The 19,659-nt window shown below is 41.8% G+C and overlaps 1 protein-coding gene across 3 annotated transcripts in view; it reads right to left on the minus strand.

Annotated features, from left to right (window-relative positions):
• Positions 1 to 19,659, minus strand: part of CTSB (cathepsin B) — a 69,759-nt gene that overhangs the window by 7,923 nt on the left and 42,177 nt on the right. For 2 of the 3 annotated variants that reach the window (XM_030198725.1, XM_030198726.1), the window contains exons 4-7: positions 12,501 to 12,615; positions 7,289 to 7,407; positions 4,788 to 4,873; positions 2,821 to 2,967 (exon numbers count right to left, since the gene is read on the minus strand). In XM_030198725.1, the coding sequence (XP_030054585.1) occupies positions 2,821 to 2,967; positions 4,788 to 4,873; positions 7,289 to 7,407; positions 12,501 to 12,615 (467 nt within the window). Of the gene's footprint in view, positions 1 to 2,820; positions 2,968 to 4,787; positions 4,874 to 7,288; positions 7,408 to 12,500; positions 12,616 to 19,659 lie in introns of those variants that run through there. The other variant, XM_030198727.1, reaches the window with a different exon arrangement.

The raw sequence follows: 19,659 nt of genomic DNA on the forward strand, positions 1-19,659 counted from the left end.
ATCTCTTTACATCACCAATCGTATCTGACTCACTGGAATGGCATTGCCATAACAGACCTCTGTAAGCCACATTGAGCCTGCAAATAGGTGGGAAAATGTGGGATACAAATGCAATAAATAAATAAATAAATAAAATAATATTGCAATTGAACCCCTGGCTATAGAAATCTGTTCTAACTGACATTAAAGGCATTTACGCAGATGACTTTCATATATGTACTACCATCTTCTCCATTCATTAATCAAATAATTCTCCACAATTTCTGGCTATAAGATAAATTGGGACACAATGGAATGCCTTCCCCTGCATGAGGGTGTTAACACACAAGACCTGAATTTGTTCCAATTTAAAACTCGAACTATCATATGTTAAATAACTAGGTATATATTTATGCTGCGCTATCCCTGAAATTCATTAAGAATATGGATATATTATTACAATCCTTAAAAACTGCAATAACTAAGTCTCCTCTACACCTCAGTTGGTGGGATAGACTTGAATCTATAAAGATGACTTTAGCTCTTCAAATAAATCACTTAAGTGTGCTATCACTTCAATTCCTGACTTTTTACAAATCCATAAAATGTTGCTGAAATTCTTGTGGAACAAAACCAACGTATATCCGCCAAAATAAAACTTGAAACAAAGGTGGGATTATTTTCCCTAATTCTGCGATGTATCAATTCTTTCATCCTTTCTAAGGGCTCTTGGTGGTTTAAATGTGAAGTCACTGATAATATTCCTATTTGGCTTAAGGTTGAAATCATGTTGAGTAGACCTTATACATGTGTGAGCTCACATTTCTCTGTTAGATCAAATGCATCTCTTCATATAAATTTGTTATTTTAGCTATGAGAGCTTTTCAACACATATCCCATTTACTACTACAAATCATTTCTATAGCGCATTTACTGCCTAAACATCCTAAAACCTTTGAAGATATAGTTTTATGGAATAATAAACATTTTCAAAAATAAAGAACCTCTAAATTGGTACATTTGGCAAAAGTGTGATATTTGGTTTCTCAGCCAATTATACAAGGAAAGTTTTAAGACTTTTGCTCAATTACGGACTGAATACAGTATTCCGGATTCCCAATTTTTGTAATGGTTACAACTGTAGCATGCTGTAAAATCCACTAATAAAGAAAGACTTTAGTGACTTTCATCCTACTAAACAAATTGAAAATTTTAATAGTGGTCCTTGTTTTATATCATCAAGCTGCAATTTTGTTTTTTTTAAATAAGGACTTCCAAGCCTCCCTCACTCATTCATGCCACAGTATTCTACACAGGTTTGGGAGAAGGATATTGGTAATTCCATCTCAGAATCCCAATGGAATGTTATATGGTCCTAGAGCCTCTTTATCCTTGTCTGATCCAATCCATGTACTTTCTCTATCACAAAATGCTACAGACACCAAGAAAAAGCAAATTACCTGGATCTAGCAATTCTGATTTATGCTGGTCATGTCAATCTGATATTGGTACTTTGATACATCTTATTTTTGACTGTCATAATTTGAAAAGCCTAGGGTCAGATGTGTGGTCAAAAATTCAAGACATTCTTCAATTTCAAGCTCCACTGCACCCTAAATATATTCTATGGAAATCTGTAGCTATTTCTATTAAGTTGTCAGATGAAGGTAAATCTGACTTCATCACTGTGGCATTAAAACTGATTGCACATTGGAAGGATTCGAATGTCAACATTTATATGTGGTGAGACTGGACTCTACTATATAAATTTATTTTTGAACATTTATACCCCACTTTTCTTTCCACATAAAGCAGACTCAAAGTGGCTTACAATGTACTGATGAATCAATTACAATGACAGAGAGGGTAGAAGGAACAGGGGAAGAAAGGGAAGGGAGGGGAATAAATATGAACAATGGCTTTCTTCTTCAGGCTTACCATTAAGGACTTCAGAAGTGGAAGATATGGAGACACTTATTTATTGACTTCAGTTACAGCAGGCTGAATGTGCTGTAATGTCAATTTCACTTTTATGTCCTTGTTTACGGTTGTAGTTATACTTGTTCAAATTTTAATAAAATTAATTCAGAAAACATTTTTTTTGATGAGAGAGAAACAAACTAAACGCCTGCTGCAGCAATTCAGGTGAAAACTGCAAAAGGTGGTTTAACATATTAAACTTGAAAATATCTGACATAAAACTAGGTCTAGCTAGGCTGGACCATAACCATCTCTTCAGAAATATCTGCGAGATATAAATCGAGGCTCATTTTCAAAGCACATAGTAACCTATATAACTTTGTAAATCTAAGTGCTTTGAAAATAAGCCCCATAATTAAAAAAAAAATTTGTAATCACACCATCCTAAAGCAGAATCCACATACTACCATCCTGCATTACTTTCTTCTACCCACCCCATGCTGTACAGCTACAGTGTGCCCCCTCCCCCCCCCAATCAAATAAAGGATAGCAAGTTAAAGGTAAAGGGATAAATTTACTACAACATTTATGCAAGTTCAGCACAAATGTTTAACTAGTGGGTACAGAAATAGAGAGACCCCACCTGTCTGGTACCTGTCTCTGCTGCACCCCGCCCCCCCCCCCCCCCCCCCCCCCAGCACTACAATTTATTTGGATTTATCACCTTTTTGAAGAAATTCAATCAAGGCAGTTTATAGCAATAATAATTCAAACATAGGCAATAGATAATTATAGCAGTGAAAAAATATTCAAACAATGTAATGTATGGCATAATATGCTACATTACTAAATGAGAGATTTAGTAGCTATAATCATGTATATGAAACAGAAAACAATAAAAAAAAAAAAAAAGGCTCCTACCATAGTGTTTATCCTGCTTGTAGGAGGGAGTGTAACCATCCTCACAGTCTTTCACACACTTGGGAGTGTTTCCTTCTTCTCCAGTGCAGGAGGGTCGAGAGCCATTGACATGGTGCTCACAGGGTGGGATGGAATATGGTCTGCATCCTGTGGAAACAAACCAACCAAAAAAAGGTGGCAATAAAAAAGGATAAGAAAGCAGTATAGCAGAGTAACTGATACGACTTAATTTACTGGATTCATAGCCGTTAAATTTTTAATAAAACTATAAAAAACAGACAATCACTAGTATGTATGTATATCCATACATAAAATTTCAAAACCTACAAGGCCACAACTGTACATGTTTACAGTTGCTCAATATAACATGCAAAATTGTACTGCTACACAGTTTACAAGTAACATATTAAAGAAGAGGAAATTTACAATCATAAGATTTCTCCCTCTTTATCAAACTAATTCTTTTCTTAAAACTCAACATGGCCATGTTTCTGCACAATGTTTGCGTCAGGGATTATAAAAGACTCAATGGCAGGGTCACACTTGTTCATCAGTACCATAGCATAGCACAGTACCCGGTCTCCTATTAAGCTACAGAAGACTCAAGTGTAGCTCTCATCTTAAGCAAACCCAGGGCTCTAGCACCTATATTACAACTGAAGCCTCAAGGCAAAGAAACAGAAACAAGACAAACGTTCCTCATGATCAGAGATAGCAATAGAAGGATAGTCATACACCCACAATTAAGATTATAAAAATACCCAAAAAGCAAGCATCCTTCTACTGTATCAGACTACCTACAGCTACACAAGGACATTGTTCCCCAGGACTAATTATGGCAAATTGTTGTCCAAAACTGCACAGTGAGCCCTGTACTGAAGGCTTGAAACTTAAGTGAAAAAAAGTTTTAATCAAGGACACCACTGGGGGCCACTCAGTGGCTGTGCCATTAAGTGTTACATGGAATAGTATTCAATCCCACAACCTGGCCTGGCTCTATCCCAGCCATCACACAGCTGTTGGCAGTTAACAACAGGGTACATACAGCCTACCAGGTTCTGGATACTGGATTTTTAGTCCCTCACTGAAGAGCCATAAATTCTGGATTTAGCTCACATTTTTTCCAGTAGAAATTAATGGAGTTACCTACCTTACCTATTTTCCTGTTCCTGCAGACCTCACAGTCTAGCCCCCCTGTTTACTAAGCCGAGCGCAAATGCCGACACAGACCATTCACTTTGAATGGGCTGTGTCGGCATTGGTACGTGGCTCAGTAAACAGGAGAAGGGGGGAGAGTTTGCATCTGAGGCAATAGAGAGTTAAGTGACTTGCCCAGGATCACAATGAGCAGCAGCAGGATTTGAACTGGGCTTCCCCGGTTCTCAGGAAACTGCCCACCCATTAGTCTGGTCCTCTAATGGCTAGGTGTACAGAGGGACCGGGTAGTTTAAGATACTAAATTCTGGTGGAAATGCCTTTGGTTGTCAAAATGAAGGTTCTGACCAATGATCTGGAATCCCACCCCAACCCAAATTAACCTGCCAGGCAAAAAAAAAAAAGACAAAAACTGCACTGTCGAAACAGTGGGCTGTCATGTTAAACTGAATATTGCACTAAGTTTGGACAAAATAGTGTTGTAGCTATGTTGGTCTACATTTAAAAGTAATTAGAAATACAAAAGAAAATATGAGTCCAATAAGAAAGGTAATTTTTTGACTAGCTTTCAAAATGCATCTGAAGAAGGTATTTTGCCTTTGAAAGCTAGTCAAAAATGTATTAAATTAGTCCAATTTAAAAAAAAAAAGTTGTCTTTACATTTGCCTCCAACACACATGATTACAATCAGAATAGCCAACTGTTTTCCTTTAATTTTATGCATCAAGCCTCTGCCAAGTATTTGTTCTTAGATGCTGGTTCTTGGGCCACAAGATTTATACCAGTGTGCTCCTCTCTTCAATGGTACCTACCCACATGGGAGTCATACAGACCACCAGACACAAGACCCTTTTTCATCCAGAAATGCCATGCTCCTGAAGGATAGCCTCCATTGCACCTAGAGGGGAAAAAGGACCAATAGAATATTATAGAGTGGGCAAGTGAGTTATTTTTCAGCTACACCCCCCAGGAACCTTAGGCTTGCTATGGCCCACCAGGGAAGATCCGGGAAAATGGTAGAGGCTATTATCAAAAACAAAATTACAGAGCACATCCGAGGACATGGATTACTGAGACCAAGTCAGCATGGCTTTTGTGTGGGGAAATCTTGCCTGACCAATTTACTTCAATTCTTTGAAGGAGTGAACAAACATGTGGACAAAGGGGAGTCGGTTGATATTGTGTATCTGGATTTTCAAAAGGCGTTTGACAAGGTACCTCATGAAAGGCTACAGAGGAAATTGGAGGGTCATGGGATAGGAGGAAATGTCCTATTGTGGATTAAAAACTGGTTGAAGGATAGGAAACAGAGAGTGGGGTTAAATGGGCAGTATTCACAATGGAGAAGGGTAGTTAGTGGGGTTCCTCAGGGGTCCGTGCTAGGACCGCTGCTTTTTAATATATTTATAAATGATTTAGAGATGGGAGTAACTAGCAAGGTAATTAAATTTGCTGATGACACAAAGTTATTCAAAGTCGTTAAATCGCGACAGGATTGTGAAAAATTACAAGAGGACCTTACGAGACTGGGAGGCTAAATGGCAGATGATGTTTAATGTGAGCAAGTGCAAGGTGATGCATGTGGGAAAAAAGAACCCGAATTATAGCTACGTCATGCAAGGTTCCACGTTAGGAGTTATGGACCAAGAAAGGGATCTGGGTGTCGTCGTCGATAACACACTGAAACCTTCTGCTCAGTGTGCTGCTGCGGCTAAGAAAGCGAATAGAATGTTGGGTATTATCAGGAAAGGTATGGAAAACAGGTGTGAGGATGTTATAATGCTGTTGTATCGCTCCATGGTGCGACCGCACCTTGAGTATTGTGTTCAATTATGGTCGCCGCATCTCAAGAAAGATATAGTAGAATTGGAAAAGGTGCAGCGAAGGGCGACTAAAATGATAGCGGGGATGGGACGACTTCCCTATGAAGAAAGACTAAGGAGGCTAGGGCTATACAGCTTGGAGAAGAGACGGCTGAGGGGAGACATGATAGAGGTATATAAAATAATGAGTGGAGTGGAACAGGTGGATGTGAAGCGTCTGTTCACGCTTTCCAAAAATACTAGGACTAGGGGGCATGCGATTAAACTACAGTGTAGTAAATTTAAAACAAATCGGAGAAAATTTTTCTTCACCCAACGTGTAATTAAACTCTGGAATTCGTTGCCGGAGAAAGTGGTGAAGGCGGTTAGCTTAGCAGAGTTTAAAAAGGGGTTGGACGGTTTCCTAAAGGACAAGTCCATAAACCGCTACTAAACGGACTTGGAAAACTCCAAAATTCCAGGAATAACATGTATAGAATGTTTGTACGTTTGGGAAGCTTGCCAGGTGCCCTTGGCCTGGATTGGCCGCTGTCGTGGACAGGATGCTGGGCTCGATGGACCCTTGGTCTTTTCCCAGTATGGCATTACTTATGTACTTATGATCCTCTCCAGCAAATAATGCAGCTTTGTGCCACAATTATTCAAATATGCAAAGAAGATATCCAAGCACTTCTGCTGTATTGCTTTTGTCAGAGGACTACTTAAAATATGAAAAAGTATAGTTTACTGGGATCTCTAGAGACACCTTTCATACAAGTGCTGAGGTTTACAAAGCTAAAGCAAAAATTACAACATTTAAGTTCAACTCAAATTCTTGTATACCGCCAATATCTCCCTTCCAGTAATGCTTAGATCACAGCATTTAAAAGTTAAACATTTACTCATAACAGATACTGCTACTACTGTGTCTTACCCATTATGGCCATCAAAGACTAAAGATGGGGATCAAGGACCATATGAAAAAATTTTAAATTATGGGGGTAGAAGAGGTGACACCACAGATCAGGGTTCTTCCCCAACTGTTCAATACAGTTAACTTTTGGAGAGACATGGGTATCAAATCCATGCATTAAAATCAGACATCAGATTTTTACTTGGACTAGATGGGAGATGAAGGACTAAAGAAGCTGCACGGTTTTGTACTGTCCCTTCTTACATCAGAAGAACTTGAAAAGCGCCATATGTCATGGCCACAATTTCACTGGAGGTTCAATGCAGTGTGGTGGCTGGTTGGAGCCTCGGGAGGACCAGACAAGGCAAATCAGTGCCTACTTGCCTGGTAACAAGCATGATAAAATCTGGGTGGTACACATTGATAGGAACAGTTTGCTTTCAAAACTTAAACAGGCTCTTGGAAGGAACAAAACAAGAAGTTAAGCAATGTGCACAGACTTGGACAGGAGCATTTGATTTCAGTTTTAAAAGAAAGTAACAGGAGGAGGGGGAGAAGGAGGGAGGACTACATGCTTTACAAATTAAGAACACCTTACCCCATTCCACACTGCAAGCCACAGCAGGACAGCAAGTCTTCTGCTGAGACCTCCACATTTATCTTCCCATCGGAGTGGATGCAGACTCTATCGGAAATTGCTTCCACAGCACCAAAAGCCTGTCGAAGTGACAAAGGAGAGAGTTAAACTAAAGCAAGAAAAAAACATTATAGTACCTTACAACAGCAAAGATAGTTACCTTTAGCAGGTGTTCTCCAAGGACAGCAGGACATGTATTCTCACATATGGGTAACATCACCCGACAAAGCCCGGTGTGGATGCTGCCCAGCATAGTATCTCTTTAAAGAAGCCTTTGACAGCGTCCCACCGCACATACATGGGAGCCTTTCCGACTGAGGCACAAACACAGGACTAGCAGTCCAATACTACAGCTGAAGGAATACAATTCCAAGGGGAGGTGGGAGGGGATGTGAGAATCCCAAGTCCCCTAAGTGTGAAGCCCGATCCTCATGAGCCCCCCAGCCCAGAGTGGATACATTCATGGTCAGCACATTATGGTGCAAAGAAATTTGGAATGGTAATCTCAAGATCACAATGGTCCGGATTGTGCACTAGAGCTATATCTGAGTCAGCTCTGTGGAGATCTGGATGACATCTGCTAGGTTGTCCTTAACTTGCTACAACTGGGAAACTAGAAAGATCATTGGGCGCCTCTCAAGAGTAGGTGCATTACAATGTACTGTGGAGGCCAAATGGCCTAGCAACTTCAACATCTGCTGAGCTGTGACCTGCAAGCTGCTACTGACAAGTGACGAGGGCATCCACTCTAGCTCGAGGCAGGAAGGCCCGAGCTTGCACCATATCCAGAAGGGCTCCATTGTACAGGTGTGACTCGGGGTATTTGAGAAACTCCAGGAGCTCCAGCCCTCAAATAATTCTCTGCATGGACACCAACACTTTTCCTTGATATACTTTTGATCAGCCACTCACCCAGATAGGGCAACATATGGACTTCATTTGTGCAACAATGCCACAACTACTGTTAGACACTGAACACCCTGGGAGCTGATGCGAGGCTAAATGGCCAAATGCGGTACTGGTAGTGATGTTGTCCCACCCGAAATCCGAGATACTTCCTGTGGCTCGGAAGGATCTGAATGTGAATGCATGCAATCCAAAGAACATAGCCAGTGAGTCACCTTAACCATGATATGGGTGCTCAGGGAAATCCTGGTGTTCTCCAACTAGATATTTGTTCATGGTACCGAAGTTCAGGATGGAAGGAAATTCCTTTCCCTCCCCTCCCCCCATATTCCGTGTCACAAGAGGTACCTGGAATAGAATCCTGCCCCTTCTTGCCCTGGTGTTCTACCGCATTAGTCTGGAGAAGGGTGGAGAGCTGCTCTGCAAATACTTTTGTGTAGAGAGACAATGTATGAAAGTCTTGGTGGGGAAGCTGGTGGTCTCCTTTGCCAATTCAGAGCATAACTGAGCTGGACTACCTGAAGAACCCACCAGTCAGAGATTACAAAGGTCCACCTTTCCTGGAAAAAAGTTCAGCTTCCCCTCTACTGGCTGATCTTCTGGGCCAGCTACTTATATGGTGGCTATGCTCTTCAGGAGGCAGTCAAAAGTCTGCTCCCAGCTACGACTAGGGAGCAGACTGGGCCCCCTGGATATGTTGTTAATGCGGGCGGGAACATTGGAACTGGGCTTGCTAAGTATGAGACGGGGCAAATCTACACCTGCGAGAGTAGTAGCTACTGCTTCTAAGCCCACCCAAACACCTCCCAGAAGACGATGCAACTGGAGGCAGCCAAAAGAGACTTTACGGTATCTGTGCGATTCTTAATGCTGTCAGCGACCTCTTCCGCCTTGTCCCCCAAAAGATTGTCTCCTCAGCAGGGAACAAGATCAGAGATGTGCAGCCAGGAAAATCTGCGCATTTCCACACCCAGAGTAGAGAGTCTGGACATAACGTCAAAACATCAAAAGGTGCCCTCTGGTCAGATATTGCTTATAAACTTGCTTCTTGTTCACCTTGTGAACTCAGCAGCCTTATCCACGGGGAGACAAGTCTGTGAACAACAGTGCAGTCTGCACCTCAAGTAGATAGTAGGGTAGAGCTGATAGGTCCTAATGTGGTTTGCAAGCATCAAGGCCTGATAAGGTTTGGGCCACCTTGCCCAGAAGAGCAAAGTATCACTGCCCAGGAAAAGGATTTGGATATCATTGTTGATACAATGAAGGCCTCCATTCAGTGTTAAGCGGTGGCTAAGAAAGCATGTTAGGAAAGGAATGGAAAACAAAATGAGAACGTTATAATGCCTTTGTATTGCTCCATGGTGTGACCACGCCTCGAATACTGTGTACAATAATTCTGGTTACCGCATCTCAAAGAAAGATATAGCAGAATTAGAAAAGGTACAGAGGATGAAAATAAATGAAATAGGACAATTTCTCTATGAGGAAAGGCTAAAGTGGCTAGGGCTCTTCAGCTTGGAGGAAATGGCTGAGGGGAGATATTATAGCGGTCTATAAAATAACGAGTGGAGTTGAATGGGTAGAGGTGAATTGCTTGTTTACTCTTTTGGAAAAATACTAGGACTAGGGGGCACACAATGAAGCTACCAAGTAGTACATTTAAAACAAACCAGAGAAAATATATTTCTTCATTCAATGTGTAATTAAACTCTGGAATTTGTTGCCACAGAATGTGGTAAAAGCAGTTAGCTTAGCAGGTTTTAAAAAAAGGTTTGGAAAATTTCCTAAAAGAAAAAGTCCATAAGCCGGTGCCAGAAATGGTATTCGAAGCGGACGAGTCGGAGAAACTTAATGAATTCTCTGTAAACCTGGAGAATGTAATGGGGCAGTTCTACAAACTGAAGAGTAGCAAATCTCCTGGACCAGTTGGTATTCATCCCAGAGTACTGATAGAACTGAAAAATGAACTTGCAGAGCTATTGTTAGTAATACGTAATTTATCCTTAAAATCGAGCATGGTACCGGAAGATTGGAGGGTACCCAATGTAACGCCAGTTCTTTAAAAAGGTTCCAGAGGAAATCCGGGAAAATATAGACCGGCGAGCCTGACGTCGGTGCCGGGCAAAATGGTAGAGACTATAATAGAACAAAATTACAGAGCATATTCAAAAGCATGGCTTAATGAGACAAAGTCAACATGGATTTAGTGAAGGGAAATCTTGCCTCACCAATCTGCTACATTTCTTTGAAGGGTGAACGAGCATGTGAATAAAGGTGAGCCAGTTGATAGTGTGTATCTGGATTTTCATAAGGCGTTTGACAAAGTACCTCATGAAAGACTCCAGAGGAAATTGGAGAGTCATGGGATAGGAGGCAGTGTTCTATTGTGGATTAAAAACTGGTTAAAAGACAGAAAACAGGGAGTAGGGTTAAGTGGTATTTTCAATAGAGAAGGTTAGTTAATGGGGTTCCCCATGGGTCTGTGCTGGGACCGCTGCTTTTTAACATATTTATAAATGATCTAGAAATGGGAGTAACTAGTGAGGTAATTAAATTTGCTGATGACACAAAGTTATTCCATGTCATTAAATCACAGGAGGATTGTGAAAAATTACAAGAGGACTTTACGACAAAGGGAGACTGGGCATCTAAATGGCAGATGGCGTTTAATGTGAGCAAGTGCAAAGTGATGCATGTGGGAAAGAGAAACCCGAATTATAGCTACATCATGCAAGGTTCCACGTTAAGAGTCACAGACCAAGAAAGGGAACTAGGTGTCATCGTTGATGATACGTTGAAACCTCCTGCTCAGTGTGCTGCTGCGGCTAAGAAAGCAAATAGAATGTTAGGTATTATTAGGAAAGGAATAGAAAACAAAAATGAGGATGTTATAATGCCTTTGTATCGCTCCATGGTGCAACCGCACCTCAAATATTGTGTTCAATTCTGGTCACCGCATCTGAAAAAAGATATAGTGGAATTAGAAAAGGTACAGAGAAGGGCAACGAAAATGATAAAGGGGATGGGATGACATCCCTATGAGGAAAGACTAAAGCAACTAGGGCTCTTCAGCTTGGAGAAAAGGTGGCTGAGAGGAGATATGATAGAGGTCTATAAAATAATGAGTGGAGTTGAACGGGTAGATGTGAAGCATCTGTTTACGCTTTCCAAAAATACTAAGACTAGGGGGCATGCGATGAAGCTACAATGTAGTAAATTTAAAACTAAATCAGAGAAAATATTTCTTCACTCAACATGTAATTAAACTCTGGAATTCGTTGCCAGAGAATGTGGTAAAGGCGCTTAGCTTAGCGGAGTTAAAAAAGGTTTGGACGTCTTCCTAAAGAAAAGTCCATAGACCATTATTAAATGGACATGGGGAAAATCCACTATTTCTGGGATAAGCAGTATAGAATGTTTTGTACTTTTTTGGGATCTTGCCAGGTATTTGTGACCTGGATGCTGAGCTTGATGGACCTTTGGTCTTTCCCAGTATGGCAATACTTATGTACATTGTTAAGATGGACTTGGGAAAATCCACTGCTTATTTCTACGATAAGCAGCATAAAATCTGTTTTACTGTTCTTGGACCTTGCCAGGTACTTGTGATCTGGATTGGCCACTATTAGAAACATGTTACTGGGCTTGATGGACATTCAGGTCTGTCCCAGTACGGCAATGCTTATGTTCACTACAAAAAGAAACATTTGATGCGTTAAGGAGAGATCACAGACAAGACCTCTTTGTCCTATGGAAAATAGAAGACTGCTAGTCCTGAGCTTGCACGTCAGGCGGAAAGGCACCCATGCAAGCGGGGGAACATTGCCAAAGGCCTCAAAGATTACGTTAACCAGCATCCACACCAGACAACATCACCCATATGTGAGAAACGAATGTCCTGCTTGTCATCGGAGAACAATGGGTAGAGCCCTAGTGTACAACCCTGGCTGCAATGCCCAGACTATATATGTGGCTGGGGGAGGAAGGCTTTGGGATTTGGATATTTCATGTAATAATATTTAGAGAGACCTTTCCAAATGAGCACTCAAGGAGAGTTATCTCTCTAAGGGATCACAATTTTAAAGATGTACCTGAAAGAACACAGGGTAAAATTTGCCCAAGGTCACAAAACAGCATCAGTGGGAGAAGTGAAATTTGAATCCGACTTTCTTGGTTCTCAGTCCACTGGGGTAACCACTAGCCTACTCCAGTCCTGGTTCCAACTGAGCCAGAAATGAGTCCCTTCCTTACCAGCTCACACACTTACCCAGCAGGATCCGCAGGAGCCCTGGTCTCGGATCTCTCTAATTGTTGGACATTTAGGCCACTGTTCTCGAGCATCAAAGCTATCCGGCAGCTTCATATTTTCAGCAAAATGATCCCTGGGAGGGGGGGGGGGGGGGAGGTGGAAAACAGAAAGTTTACAGGACAAAATGAGTGCAACTATTGAAACAAACAAACCCAACAGTACCAACCTGTGTCACTTTTTGGAGAGTGCTACATGTCAGCATTATTTGTACATCACTCTAATTGCAAGTATGTAATATAAAGTGATTAATAAAGTCATTGGTCAAAAGCAACAAAGCTACCCGAAAAAAAAATATTAATGGCAATACAGACTATATAACCTATTCAGTGTGACCATCTGCACCAACTATTAAGTTCTACAATCCTTTCCTTGAACTTAAGAGTTTTCTGTATACTTGGTCCACTGAGTTCAGATGTAGGCCTTGCCTCCATCACCTCCACTGGGGGGCTGTCCCAAGATTCCACCACCCTTTCTGTGAAGAAATAATTTTGCCCTCATATGCCCCCTTGTTCAAGTTTCCTGTAAACTGAAAAGGCCCACCCCAACTCCTGTGAATTTATATCTTGAAAGATATAAAGGGAAAGGGAATGGGACTTGATATACTGCCTTTCTGTGGTTTCTGCGGTTTACATAGTATATACAGGTACTTATTTGTATCTGGGGCAATGGAGGGTTAAGTGATTTGCCCAGAGTCACAAGGAGCTGCAGTGGGAATCAAACCCAGTGTGCTCTACACTAGCACCCTCCTCCCACCGACTGGGTCACAACAGCCTTGTCTCCCACTCTCAAAATTATCCCCAGTGATTTCTAGTTTTCTGGATGCCACATTCCCAGTGGTCCCACAGTTCCCAGAAAGCACTCACAGACCCAACACATAAACCACCAGGATTCTTTATCAGTCCAGACAGGCAGAGTCAACAAACTAGGGGCCCTGTTTACTAAGTCGTGTTATAGGCATGTTGGTCTAAAGTTTGGGCCGGGACATCCATAGTTCCAGTCACAATTGATAAGTCTGTTACAGACATGGAAGCAACTTTCACTAAAAGAGGAGTTAAGGACTTGCATGACATCCCGTAGTGAGTTCAAAGTGACTATGGTTAATTTTTGTAACAAGCCACCACCTTTGAAGCTCCTTCCCCTACATGGGGACATGGGGTGTTCATGCTTGTCGGGTGGGGGGGGGGGGGGCGGGTTGGTGTTGCCCCGCTCCCTGCCACTTGCTCCGAAGTGGCAGGGAGCGGCGCACTGATAGCTGATTCCCAGGCAGGTGGAGGAGTAGGGTACCCTTGCTTTGGAATCAGCTGTCACTGATGTCAGTGCGTGCCTGCCTGCCTAGCAGACCACCTCTGAGGGAGGCACGGTCCCAGGCACATTAGAACGTTGGAGTTGAGAATTATTATATAGGATAGTTTGGGTTCCTCTTTCCCACATGCATCACTTTGCACTTGCTCTCATTAAACATCATTTGCCATTTTGATGCTCAGTCTCCTTTGAATAACTTTGTTATCAGCAAATTTAATTACCTCACTAGTTACTCCCATCTCTAGATCATTTATAAATATGTTAAAAACAGTGGTCCCAGCACAGACTACCACTACTACTAATAGCATTTATATAGCGCTACCAGATGCACGCAGCGCTGAACACTTGACATAGAGAGACAGTCCCTGCTCAAAGAGCTTACAATATAGGTAAAACAGACAGACAAGACATTACAGGCAAGGGAATTACAGGGTAAAGAGGAACAGGGAGGAGGAGAGCAAATGAGTAGCGGTTAGGAGCCAAAGGCAGTAATGAAAAGGTGAGCTTTCAGCATAGATTTAAAAAGAGGTAAAGAAGGAGCTAGACGTATGGGTTCGGGAAGACAGTTCCAGGCATAAGGTGCCGCAAGACAAAAGGAACAAAGTCTGGAGTTAGCGGTGGAGGAGAAGGGGGACAACAAGAGAGATTTGTTCAGAGAGCGGAGTTCACGGGGAGGAATGTAGGGAGAGATGAGAGAGGAGAGGTAGTGAGGGGGTCATAGAGTGGATGCATTTAAAGGTCAGCAAGAGGAGTTTGAACTGTATATGGAAGCGGACAGGGAGCCAATGAAGTGACTTGAGGAGTGGGCTAGTGTGGGCATAATGATTCTGGCGGAAAAATAAGTCGAGCTGCAGAATTCTGGACAGACTGGAGAGGAGAAAGGTGATTGAGTGGAAGACCAGTGAGAAGTAAATTGCAATAGTCTAGGCAAGTAGTAACAAGGGTGTGAATAAGAGTTTTGGTGGCGTGTTCAGAAAGGAAGGGGTGAATTTTGCTAATGTTGAAGATAAAAAAGCGACAGGTTTTGGCGATTTGTTGAATATGAGCAGAGAAGGAGACAGAGTCGTCGAAGATGACACCAAGGTTACGAGCCGAGGAGACAGGGAGGATATGAGAGCCATTAACAGAGATGGAGAATGGGGGAAGAGGGGAGGAGGGTTTAGGGGGAAAAATGAGAAGTTCAGTTTTAGCCATGTTTAATTTGAGATGGCACTGAGTCATCCAGGCAGCAATGTCAGACAAGCAGGCAGAGATTTTGTCCTGGATTAAGGTTGAGATTTCAGGGGTGGAGATGTAGATCTGAGAGTCATCAGCGTAAAGATGTTAATGAAAACAATGGGATGAGATCGGGGCACCAAGGGAGGAGGTATAGATGGAGGAAAAGGAGTGGTCCAAGGACAGAACCCTGAGGCACACCTACTGAAAGCGGGAGGGAAGTTGAAGAGGATCCACCAGAGTGAACACTGAAAGTACGGAGTGAGAGGTAGGAAGAGAACCAGGAAAGAACAGGGCCCTGGAATCCAAGCGAAGACAGCGTATCGAGGAGTAGGTTGTGGTCAACAGTGTCGAAAGCAACAGATAGGTCAAGAAGGATGAGGATGGAATAGAGACCTTTGGATTTAGCCAGAAGCAGATCATTAGAGACTTTAGTAAGTGCAGTTTCAGTAGAGTGAAGAGGGCGAAATCCGGATTGAAGTGGGTCAAGAATAGGTTGAGAAGAGAGAAAGTCAAGGCAACGGTGGTGAACGACCCGTTCAAGTAATTTGGAGAGGAAAGGAAAAAGGGAGATGGGGCGATAGTTGGCGGGACAGGTAGGGGCAAGTGAGGGTTTTTTAAGGAGTGGCGTGACTATAGCATGTTTGAAGGTCGTAGGAACAGTTGCAGTGGAGACCGCTGGAGAACCCCACTATCTACCCTTCTCCATTGAGAATACTGACCATTCAACCTACTCTCTGTTTTCTATCTTTTTACCAGTTTTTAATCTACAATAGTATACTACCTCCTATCCCATAACTCTCCAATTTCCTCTGATGAGTCTTTCATGACGTACTTTGTCAACTGCCTTTTGAAAATCCAGATACACAATATCGACCGGCTCACCTTTATCCACATGGTTTTTTCACCCCTTCAAAGACATGTAATAGACTGGTAAGTCAAGATTTCCCTTCACTAAATCCATGTTGGCTTTGTCTCATTAATCCATGCTTTTTAATATGCTCTGTAATTTTGTTCTTTATAATAGTCTCTACCATTTTGCCTGGCACCGACGTCAGGCTCACTGGTCTATAATGTCCTGGATCACCTCTGGAACCTCTTTTAATATTCCCTTAGCTCTTGTTTGTCCTGTTTGTCTGTCCTAATTAGATTGTAAGCTTTGTCGAGCAGGGACTGTCTCTTCATGTTCAAGAGTACAGCGCTGCGTACATCTAGTAGCGCTTTAGAAATGATAAGTAGTAGTAGTAGTAGTCTTTTAAAGATCAGCGTTACATTGGCCACCCTCCAATCTTCCGGTACAATGCTTGATTTTAAACATAAATTCCATATTATTAACAATAGTTCTGCAAGTTCATTTTTCAATTCTATCAGTACTCTGGGATGAATACCATCCGGTCCAGGCAATTTGCTACTCTTAAATTTGTCAAATTGCGCCATTACATCCTCCAGGTTTATAGAGATTTAAATCAGTTTCTCTAACTTGTCAGCTCCGAATACCATTTCAGGCACCAGTATCTCTCCAAAATGTTCCTCAGTGAAGACCAAAGCAAAGAATTCATTTAATCTCTCCGCTATGGCTTTGTCTTCCCTGAGTGCCCCTTTTACACCTCGGTCATCTAGCGGTCCAACAGATTCTTTTGCCAGCTTCTTGCTCAATGTGGAAACTTAGGTATATAAAACCTTTCTTTCCTCTAGATGTTTTCCGCAACCTAATACAATCAATAGTACTAAGCCATTTAGATTACTGCAACGGCATCTATGCAGGCTGCAAAGAACAACTAATCAAGAAACTTCAGACTGCACAGAACACAGCAGCAAGAATGATCTTTGGAAAATCTAAATTTGAATCTGCCAAGCCCCTTTGTGGAAAAATTACACTGGCTTCCCATCAAGGAACGTATTGCCTTTAAAATTTGCACCTTGATTCATAAGATCATTTATGGTGAAGTTCCTGGATACATGTTAAATCTAATAGATCTACCACCCAGAAATAGCTCCAATCTTTCCCGATCCTATTTAATTTTACATTATCCAGATTGCAATGGCCTCAAATACAAATCTACCTACGTATCAAGCTTCTCCTTCATAGGAACTCAGCAATGGAATGCACTGCCTAAACTCTTAAAACTCAGAATCATCTAAATTCAGGAAACTATTGAAGACCACCCTGTTCAAGAAGGCGTACCATCCAGATGTTACTTAGTTTATTTCTTATCTGTTCAGCAAAATTTATGGACCCTAATGTTTTTCCATTATCTTTTTTTTATCTTTGCTGTTTTAGACGATACCTTGACGATTGATTTTTTTTATGACATTGTTTAATGATATTATACTGGTCTCTAGCCTACCCTTGTTATTGTGTAAGCCACATTGAGCCTGCAACTAGTGGGAAATGCAGGGTATAAATGTGTTAAATAAATAAATAAATATACCTAAAAAATGTTTTTACTATGCATTTTTGCCTCAAACGGTATCTTTTTTTCAAAGTTCCTCTTTGCATTCCTTGTCAGCGCTTTGCATTTTACTTGTCATTCCTTAGGCTGTTTCTTATTATTTCCACTTGTGGTTGCAGTGGCACTGACCCAGGAACAGGGCTCAAGGAAACCCTGCTAACACTGCTACTGGTAAGAGACTCCTCTGGCAGAGCTGAGGAGTTTATCATATCCAAACTAGCAGGAGCTTGAAAACTGTCCCATGTGGGGTCTGTCTCATGGATGGGGTCAAGGTCAACACTAGAGGTAGCTGCTGTGTCTTCCCCATCAGAAGGCAGCATGAGCACCAACAATACATGCCTCAGGAGGAAAAGCAAGGAGCTCCCACTCGAGTTTCCATTCATGTCGCCATCATAGCCCCTACCAGGAGAACCATGTTTGATTCCCACTGTAGCTCTTTGACTCTGGGCAAGTCATTTAACCCTCCATTGCCCCAGGTACAAAATAAGTACCTGCATATGAACATACAAACTGCTTTGATTGTAACCACAGAAAGGCAGTAAATAAAAGTCTCATTCCCTTTCCCCCTGCCACTACTTTCTCTTATTTAGCTACCTTAACCTCATATCCCATTCTTTCATTCACAAAAGTATTTCACCCCTATAACACCACCTTGTGTTTCTGCATCCCAAATGTATGACCATACTTTAGCATTAGTTCTAACTGCCATACTGTAGACCAGGGGGTTCTCAGGACATACCTAGCTGGTCAGGTTTTCAAAATATCCACAATGAATATGCATAAATAAGTTTGCACGCACTACCTTCATTGTATGCAAACCTCTGTCATGCATATTCATTGGGGATATTTTGAAAACCTGACTGGCTAGGTGTATGCAGAGCACTGGGTTGAGAAATCCTGTTCTAGACCATTCCTTAAGCTTCACCAGATCCCTCCTCCTGATTTTTGTATCATCTGCAAAAAGGCAAAACCATCCCAACAGTCCTTCTACAATACTGCACACACAGGGCCTTATTCTATAAAGGTTATGCTCCTAATTTTATACTCCTAAATTACGAGTCTAATTTATTTCAGAGAATAGATTACGCTCGTAATTTAGAAGCATACATTTTATAAGCATAGCCTTTCTAGAATAAGGCCAAAAGATCAATTGTTATGGCCCAGCACTGATGATTGGGGGGAGAGGAATGGATTTTTATTTTAAATAAATAGTCTTTCATAGTCTGTAAAGCACTGACAAAAAAATTAGTACATCCGACATACTTTTACTAAACTGCAATAAGAAGTGGCCTTAGCATGCCCTTACACAGGTTTTTCCCACATACTAAAGACATTTTTACTACAGTTGTAAAAAGGGCTTATTTTTTGTAATAGCCATGCACTAAATGTGGCCATTAGTGCCACAAAAAAAAAAATCTGTGTACCTACCGCCACCCATTTTGTAAGTGGTAAAGGCTCACATGCTATTCCTGCACTAACCAGTAGCACATAGTAATACAGCTGTGCTGAACAGCACAGAAATACCTACTCTCCACCCACACACATGCCCCCTCAAAAAATAAATTAAAAATGTTTAGCGCGTGGTTAGCATGTACATTTGGCATTTATGACAAGATGCCTGAGCATGTTCCACAGTACACCGTTTTAAGCTGTGCTAGGCACACATTAGTGCTCAACGCAATTTACAGAAAGGGTCTCCTAGTTCCTTAACCTCTGCCACAGTTCCACTGCCCAGAAGTGGAAGGACAGCCTTCTGTGAAGCCAAGATTCCCTAACTGCTCCATGCAAGACCACAGGACTCAAACATGCAATAAGCAACCTCCACCGCCATCTTTTTAAAAATCACATCAATTCATTCCAAGCCAGGGCCTAGAATTGGGTTAAAGGGTTTCACTTCTCTGGAAGTGCCTTGAAAGGGAACAGCACATGATTGTAGCACAAAAAGACTTTCAGGTGATGAATTTTCTTGCTGGCATACTTTGGCTAGCACAGCCCTTGGACTTTCCATGGCATTGTAGGACATGAATTCCCCTCTGAGAACCCACACTTACATGCTCTGTGCGTAACAATGGTTTAGCCGGTGCTTTACTCTGGAAGTTTGCCAATCATAGGAACACTTATCTAAGGAGCACATGCATTTCTACCAT

This window comes from Microcaecilia unicolor, chromosome 3 (assembly GCF_901765095.1).
Source record: "Microcaecilia unicolor chromosome 3, aMicUni1.1, whole genome shotgun sequence".
NCBI classification, from domain to species: Eukaryota; Metazoa; Chordata; class Amphibia; order Gymnophiona; family Siphonopidae; genus Microcaecilia; species Microcaecilia unicolor.